Source organism: Musa acuminata, chromosome BXJ2-2 (genome assembly GCF_036884655.1).
Source record: "Musa acuminata AAA Group cultivar baxijiao chromosome BXJ2-2, Cavendish_Baxijiao_AAA, whole genome shotgun sequence".
In the NCBI taxonomy this organism is placed as follows: Eukaryota; Viridiplantae; Streptophyta; class Magnoliopsida; order Zingiberales; family Musaceae; genus Musa; species Musa acuminata.
This window is the reverse complement of record NC_088339.1, coordinates 12,573,094-12,582,413: the sequence shown is the minus strand read 5'-3', so window position 1 is coordinate 12,582,413 and position 9,320 is coordinate 12,573,094. Positions and strand designations below refer to the sequence as shown.

At 38.7% G+C, this 9,320-nt stretch overlaps 1 protein-coding gene across 1 annotated transcript; it reads right to left on the bottom strand.

Moving 5' to 3' along the window:
* Nucleotides 1–242: 242 nt before the first annotated feature.
* LOC135605142 (uncharacterized protein At4g15970-like) lies at nt 243–8,751 on the bottom strand. The gene is made up of 5 exons (XM_065094884.1): nt 8,488–8,751; nt 6,312–6,677; nt 5,558–6,039; nt 5,313–5,432; nt 243–642 (listed from the first exon to the last, which is right to left on the bottom strand). Exons 1-4 carry the CDS (start codon nt 8,701–8,703, stop codon nt 5,411–5,413), a joined length of 1,086 nt encoding a protein of 361 aa, XP_064950956.1. The 5' UTR covers nt 8,704–8,751; the 3' UTR covers nt 243–642; nt 5,313–5,410.
* Nucleotides 8,752–9,320: the final 569 nt, after the last annotated feature.

Here is a 9,320-nt window from a genome sequence, read left to right as displayed (position 1 = left end):
TTTTTTTGGCTCCAACTGTAAAGACCATTCTCAAGAGAAGGAGCAAATTTGATAAAGCAGTTAATACCGTGAACTCAGATTTGTAAATATTTTGCAAAAGAGAAAAACTTCATTCCAAAGGACCTCATGGAGGAAAACTTTAGTATCAAACTCAAAAATTTCAAGTCATTTCACTAACTTTTCTGGTCATACTTTAATGAGATGAGTAATATAGGATGGTAAAAAGAAATGTATAGTTCATCTTATCATGCCTTCTGGTGTAGTATGGTATCATATTGCTAGGAAACAAAATATGCACCGTCTTGAATGATGTGTGTACAAATTTGGAAAATGACAGGGCAGAAAGGACTATTTCCATTAGGCATTGTTCTACACAACAAGAAGCCTATCTGGTGGTCTTAATGCATAAGCTGTAACATGCTCTTAGTCCAAAAACAAACCAGATGTATATGGAAAAAATCATCTTTGTTGTTGAGAATTTTGATTAGGGCAGGTCAGGATTTTTGCCTTCAGTTGCCAAGACAAGGAACATCCAGAACTAGGTTGCTGTTCTGAGACATTACATGAGTATTGCTTTAGAACAAAGTACTGAGACGCGGGTTTGTATTGGTCAGAAACAAGATTCACATCCTTTCGATAGATCTGCAACAATAGAGAATCAAAGAATATTAATCACAGGAATCTAATTTTTAGAAACATAATCAGAGAGCATTCCTTCCAAAATATATAATACAGTACATGCTATTACGATTATCCTCAATCAGCATCCAATGTCTGAGAGCAATTAGTGATTTTAATCAAAAGCAAAGAACATATTCATTGATATCACATTCCTAGTAAATTTACTCTTTTTTGTTTATCTTCCGTTTTCCAAATTTTGATAATTCCTTGACTTCTAAAGTATATATACACACATATCTGAACAACAAGAAACAGATGAACACTCATGATAGTCACACACATTAATGCTAAAACTCCATCTAACTGTAATCCAATTTAGATATCACATCTAACCTCTTACAGAAAGTACAAGACAAAGATACCAATAAACTGAAATGAAATTTTACTGTATAACAGAAGACCAAGAAAGCCAAAAAAAAGAGATATAGAAAATTTGTAAATCTAGAACAATGTTGCTGAAGTTCCCAACCAAGGCAGCCCAACCTAACTTGAGTCACTCTCCCAAGAAAGCAATACTATCAGTCCAACAGATGGACCCAAGAGATCCGACTCCTCAACCAGCTCATCCAGAAGTTGGGGAGCCACTCGCAGAAGTGTCACTGGATCCAAATCAACCAGACTGACTAGTCAAGGTTGGCATTGCTATGCCAGTAGAAAGAAGGAACAAGCTGGTCAACTTGGAAATCTTCACTTGGGTCAACTTCCTATGCCACAACTTGGCAGTCTTCGCTTGGGCACGAGTGGCATGTCGAGCATTGACCGTGCTGTGGCACACAATCAGCTTAACATCGACCTATCCAATAGAAGCCAAGGAGATTTGCCCCAGATCATCAGTCAACAATTGTAGAAGTAGATAGATTGATTGTAAGACGCTGACTTTACTCGTGAGGTCTTATCCTGAATGGCTTGTAAATATAGTTCTTGTAAAGAATAGTAATGAAAAATGATAAATGTATTGATTACACTTGATCTAACAAAACTTGTTCAAATGACAACTTCCCTTTGCCTCAAATTGACATGTTGGTCGACTCCAGTTCTGGACATGAATGATTAACCTTTATGGGTGCATTATCAAGGTATAACCAAATCAAGATGGCTTTAGAAGATGAAAAGCACACCTCATTCATCACCAATAGGGGCTTGTATTGCTACAAGGTTATGTCCTTCGGGTTAAAAAATGCTGGTCTCACTATCAAAGAATGATAACAAGATGTTTAAACACTAGATAGGTAGGAACATGAACGCTTATGTGGATGTTTGAAAAGCCGAGTAGCCAACACCCATTTGGGTGATTTAAAAGAGACATTCAACAATAATAAAACAAACTTAATGTGGCTGAAATCATCCAAGCATGACTTTGGTGTTGGCTTTGGGAGGTTCCTTGAATTCATGATCCATCGAGGGGGAATCGATGCCAATATGTAGAAGGTCAAGGCCATATAGACGAGAAGCCTTCGATATCATTCAAGGAAGTTTAGTAATTGACTGGTTGAATCACTGCTTTAAGATGGTTCCTCCTTTCTTCCAGACCTGGTAGGTGTCTTTCTGTCTTTTAAACCTTAAAGCGATCGAAAGAAATTCAATGGATTGAATAGTGCCAAATGGATTTCGAGCAGTTGAAGGAGTATCTTAGCTCACTTCAATAACTTTCAAGCCCACAACCTGCTGAAGAGTTACATGTTTATCTATCAGTGATGCCCCTGGCGGCTAGCTCCATGCTAATATACAAAGAGAGCAAAATCCAGAAGTCAATTTATTACAGAAGCCACATATTGAAAGACATTGAACACTACTATCCCAACTTTAAAAGTAGGCATATGCTTTAATCTTGGCAGCCAGAAAACTCCATCCTTACTTCCAAGCCAAAATGTGGAGGACTTCCCCAATGTGCCCTAAGTTGAAAACGCTAATGCACAAATCAAAGTTAGGATCTGGTTGAGGACTATGGGACTCCACTGCTCGAAGGATTTGCCTCCGAAAGGGCAACCTCCCTTTTAGTAGCAACTTCGACCCCTTCGAAGGAGGAAAACTTCCCAGCCAACAACAAAGGTGGTGATGGGACCGACTAGGGGTGTTCAAACCGGTTTGAATCAAACTGTTAAGGGCTGAGAAGAATTGAACTGTTTTTTTGGTTTGATTCAGTTAAAATAAGGTAGTTTGAACCGAAACCGATCTGGACCTACCTAATTGAACCAATTCAAAACCGATTAATCCAGTTCAGTTAATCAGTTTGAAATTTTAAGTAATTTAAAAAATATATATTTTTCAAATGAACCGGTTCAATTCAATTGAACAGAACCAAAATCTTGATCCAATTGGATTGACACGACAAGATTTATGAAATTGAGCCCACATTATTTGTAAAATTGGGCCTTTGGGTCAGTTTGATTAATCAATTTGGACTGGTTAAGGGCTTATGATAATAAACTCAATCGTACTAATATCTTTTAAATTAAAATTGGTTCAGTTTGATTCGAACTTGTTAACCGAACCAAAGAAGTGTACCCCCAAACCAGAATTGTTTATTGCTTTCAAAACCAAACCATTGGTGAACCAATTCTGATTGAACTAGTTTTGGACCAATTCGGTTCAAGTTTGATTCTGGTTCGGTTCAATTTTCCAATTTGTTTTAGGATCGACAACTCGTCCAAGTCCCAACTGGATGATGAGGAAGAGGAGGAAGACATTCAAACCTTCAGAAGATTGGTTTTGAATCCTCTGAAGTGTTCTTAGCTTGAGTTGTTCAAAATGGTTCGAATGCAATGAAAGTGTGAGGAGACCAAATGAAAGGGGTCTTTATTTGTAGGGTTTGGGTTACCCTTGCATTCCATCGCCAGCCCGTTTGTTTGCCCGATGGTCCACGTAGACAAGCAACATGGTGGCACGCTGTTGGTCGGAGAAGATTGATCATACAGATTGTGATCCCTACAAATCCTAGACGATTCGACTGACAGTAACATGGGACTCACCCACTGGGTCAGGTATCAGATTGACAAGTAATCATTCATTGCAGATTATCAAGGATCATATCAGATCATATTATGCACAACAACCGAAGCAACATGCCAGAGGGTAATCAAGGTGACAACGATGGTTCACATGAGCATGTATGACACTTAGACATGTATATCATGTATCCAGGAATCCAAAGCAACAAAGGCACATAGTGTGTGCTGCATGAAAGCCGAAGAAGAGAGTGCCAACCTAGTTTAGGTGATTCTGCATAAAAGTGGCATCGAACCACCTAAACTAATTTTCGACACCCAGATCTATTGAAGAAAAGAGTGCTGATATACCATAAAGTGCTATGCTATGATGACAATGCAATTGAACCAACCATGAAGCGCTATGCTACGATGACAGTGTGACCGAATCAGCCATTATGCGCTACTCTACAATGACAGGGAGCCAAATTGACCATGAAGAACTATGCTGTGATGATAGAGCACCAATTTGACTGTGAAGTGCTGTGTCACAATGACAACAGTCGAATCAACCATGAAGCACTATGCTATGATGATAGTGCGACCAAATCAGCTAGGAAGCATCCCATCAGCGATAATACAACTAAATCCGTCACCAGAAACTCTATATGATCCACAGTCCATCAGAACTAACATTATGTCTCGACCTGGCTCCACATGTCAAAACAGGATGGGGATAGATGATATGGCCAAGTAGACAACTGTCAACACCTTACATCTGAAGAACACTCGGCTAACATGTCATTTCTCTGATGCTTTATCTTTACTTGGCCAACACCTCAACCCCATTCGATCAACATCGCATCCAACAAGGAGGCTGACTCAGCCTATGAAGTTGGCTATGTAACCATCCCTGACACTAACTACGATCTCGAATCCAATGGTCATATACCACACTCTTAAAGGGCCCCCTAGGATGCCATAAGGCATCTGATTTGTTGTAGCACTATTACATTCCTATATATTTGACAATTGACCGAATCCTCCAAACAAGAAACTAACTTGAGCATGGGAGGCTCTTGCGGGGCACATCACATCACCAACACAGTTATGCAAGGTTTCAGCTTAGATCCCATCTTCACCCACACCACTCCATCCCATGACGAACACAAAAAAGGACCTTGATTCTAAATCAACACCCACATTGTTCAACTAGAATCTGAATTACACATGTATAATTAATTTAAAATTCATTCTCATCATATATCCATTAATTAGTGACCGATAATGCTTGAGATTTGTATTAGTGATCTATCAGCAGTAAATTCTACTTCATCGGACAGTAATGGCAATGCAAGTGATTCAGAATCTGAGAACTTTGGAAAGCCTAGGTTTTTCCAATGACTTCAAACACTTAATGATGTACCAACTAACAATACATCATCGAAGAGAATAAGTCCATTTAAAACAAATGATATAAGAGAATTTATTAACAGTGACCTATCTGCAGGGAAATAAAGTTTAATGCACAAAACCTACTAGCACTACCTGATCATATACAGGCATAGCTGTAATATAAAGTTACCAGAATCAAACATCAAATTATCAGTTTCACCAATGATCATTACCATAATGCATGAATTTTCATAAGATACACTGGAATAAATGATTGGGTAAATGAAAAGAAATTTTCCATTTCATACCAACCTGTACAAAGATGATCTTTTGGAACATCATGAAGTACATGCAAACTAAATTTGTAAAAGAATCCATTAATCTTCCACAAGGCATGTATCCACCAATCATCATGAGCCTAGAGGAGCAAGACTGAACAGAAGGATGAGATTATCATGTTAGACAAGAATCTTAAGTTACAAAAGTCTGAAGTCAAAACCAACAATATAGCTTAAGCTAGGGAATCATCTTTTAATGCATGCTTTTAAATATTTCACCTGCAATTCTGTGGTACCCTCCATGAGAATGCCCTAGATCTTTTTACCTTCCATGGAAGAGACATGTATGTCCTCCAGTCATCAAGCATAACTCTTAAATCATGAATCTTTCTACTTAAGCCAATACAGCAATTTGCGTGCATTGTACAAACCTTACTAAAATCTCTGCTGGGCTCACAAAGACCACCAAAATAAGCAGTGCTCAGGAATCTAACTCTTATTCCCATTTCCAAGAGATATGGATCATGCTTAATAAAGTTAAATACATCCTGGTCATGATGTCCTGGAAATTTCTCCCTTGATGCATGCCAAAACTTGTAGAATTCTATGGTCAGATTGTTAGACTTAACATAGTTGAATCCGCCATTAGGAATGTTTTCTAAATCAAAGGCATCACCCATGAAGTGATCACAAGCTATCTGAAAATCGACCTCTGGATAGAATTGTGGTAAAGGATTCCGGAACCACAAGATATCTACATCCTGCAATTAAACCAACAACAGATATTCAGAAAGTTCTTTCCTAATGAAGATAGATCCATATCTGCATCGCTTTGCTTTTGATTAAATACCAAATTAAAAAAAAGATGGTATGAAAGAAAGTGAAGCACCATTTTGTCCACACCAAGAATGTAGATCTCTCATGCATGAATGATGAGCATAAGCTTCATATTAATGTTTGGTAAAAGAACATCAAACAATGGATTTACAGATCTCTTTTACATGTTCATTCATAAGAAAAGAGAATACTTTACCGAGAAAATGAAGTTGTATCCCTTTTCAAGAACTAGACGCAAAAACTCTATCCTTGTCCACATCATCGACAGATATCCAGCAGACATGAACAGCTTCTCATCAGAGAAATCCGCTCCCTCAGTAATAAGTGGAAAACAGTGGGCATGTATAGACAAGCACCGCATGTATGCTTGCTTGTCCAATGCAATGATAACCAAATGGTCGAGAAGTTTGCGTGTTCCATCACCAATTTGGAAGCTTTCAATGAATAAATCTATAATGGATCCAGGAGTTGCCCATGCCGCATTCAATGTGGTCAATATTACTGTTTTGTTTTCCATTGCTGCTTCCTCCAGAACCTTCTCAAGCCGAACATCCTCACTTTCCTGCAAATGCAGATGTATGGGGCTATTTATAAAACCAATGTGCAAAATTCTCCAAAATCTTGTTAGAGGTCAAGTAAAACAATATAAAGTATCAAGAAAATGTTGGAAAATTTCAAATACAATGTATTGTTCTAATAAGCAAACTCCTAATAAATGGTTCCTGCATGAAGTATTGTTGTTGTAGCAGAAAGAATCAGTCTAAATGTCAAAGACAACAATTTTCAATAAATAGCATGGAAAAATGTTCATGTATCATGCATTTTGGAATTCATTAAGACTTAAGAGTTAGCATAGTTGAGCAGTAAGAAATTACTAGCACTTGAAAAGCACCATAAGAAAGTAATAGCAGAGGCTGGCATGACTGGCAGATCTTTTCATTACAATGCTGATAATGCTGAAAAAATAGTTGTAATTGATCCCATTAATTACACATTTGGGTTCTTTAAAGGTGCATAGTTTGATATCTAGTATGCATATGCAATTTAGAATTCAGAGTTTAACAAGCTATGAGCACCTAACTATGCCAAGAACAATTTTTTTACATAACGGCTGCAGCAACTATGGAATAAATTGCTATGGATTAATTGCACAAAAAAGTATATAATGGTGGAAAATGAAAGTGTCATGACTAAACGGAATTGGGTACCTTGTAATTCTAGTAACATATATATGGTGAGATGTGATTCATATTCGATAGTAGATACATCGAGCGAGAAGGCTAGGCTTCGAGACACTTACATACAAGACGAACATGGTGTATCCCCATCTTCATGGAACTTTACCACATAAATTATACTCCTGATCCTGGAGGTAAACACCTCAGACTATTCATAGGCAATTTCATCATAAGATCTTTTACAATACAGTGCAACCGCAGCAATGTTTTCTTCTTCTCTAATTGCAACGTCAAGAGCAGTTCAATTTTTAACTTTTATCATGAGAGGAAGGGGGGAGGGAGGAAGAGATGGAGAGAATGATTCAATCATTCTAGCAACAACAAATAAAACAGCCTAGGCCAGAAACCAGCAAGGTGAACAGAACCAGTTAGGCCCAACTCCAGCTAAAGCAGATGAACCGAAAGACAAGTTGAAACTCGTTATAAAACAAAAGCACAATCATATTTATCCCTTTTAACTTGAGTCTAGAATATATGTGCTTGTCAATTCTAAAAATTTGTAGGTATAACTTTGTAATTAATCTCTATTAGCTTAAAACTCAAATTGATATAAGTACTCCTTAAAAACTTATGATGATAAGAATATTATGTTTATTTTATAACTTTATGTTTTTAAACTGAAACTAAGAACTGGTATACTCATTACCTTTTGGTTAAACTGAGTTTATTTGGATGGATGCCAATAGAAGGATATATGTGGAGAATCTTAATAATTAGAGCGATTTTATGCTACGTAAAAATCTGCAAATACAAGTAAAATAACTCTAAACTCTGCAAGGATACATGTAAAAACCAGAATAGAATGCAAACGCTATCGTCTAATTTAATAATTATTCGTCCTAATTCGCCACCATAAAAAACAACTCGAGCTAAACAGAAATAAAATCCGAGGGCATTAGCGTCACTCCGTGGAGAAACGTCGAAAATGCACCGAGCTGCGCCATGGGACCAAGGGGGGAAGGAGGAGAAAGAGCAACGGATAATCAATCACGAGTTTCTAAGACGGTGAAACGATCGCATTCTTGAAACCGTCGCTCGCTTTCGAGCGTGCTCACTGGAAGATCCTCAATGATGATGATGATGATGATGATGATGATGATGAGGAGGAGGAGGAGGAGGAGGAGAATAGCTCACCAATTGAGTGGCGATGGGAGAGGTATCGGGGATCGCAGGGCCGGGCCGCCACGATGGGGACGAGGTGGGCGCGGCGGCGCGGTAGAGCACGGCGCAGGGCAAGGTGACCGCGGCAACGAGGAGAAGAGAGGAAAGACAGCGACCCGGGATGGTGGATCTGGGGCTAGGGGGTCGCATCAGGGCCCGCGGCGAGAGGCGAACCCTCGCCTTCCTCATGTGCTGGTTTAACCTGTAGGGAATGCCGAAGAGAGAGAGAGAGAGAGAGAGAGAGGGAGGCGTGAATACTTGGGTCCGCTTTCGGAACTGAGAGGAATCGAAACGGGTCGATTCAGAGCTGTCGGCATCTCGTCTACGTGGTCGACTCGTGGAGCCCACAAAGTGGGACGGGCCCTGTGAGACACTGGCGACGACGGTGAGACGAAACAACGTACATGTTCTTGAGTCTGCCACGTGCTCATCTAACTTAACCCAATTTGCTAAGTAGCTACACTGCATCAGGATAGTAAAACTGCAGTTTGCGGTCATTGAAATTAAGCACCTTTACAAGCTGAGGACGATCTCACACTATCATTCCCCTCGTGACCTAATCATACATGATTGGGATTTTAGCCCCTCGCATCGTTCGAAAACACATATATATTAATATAAATATATATATAAATAATAAAGCACCCAAAATTGAATCGGTATACATAAAAGTTGGTAAGGACCATAATGGAATTGCCAATCATAGGTGATTAAAATTTACCCTATTCTTACATTAAAATATTTCATTAACAAAATTTACAAAAGATACAATTAGCTAAATAGAATTTGAGACAGGTTGCGATGCC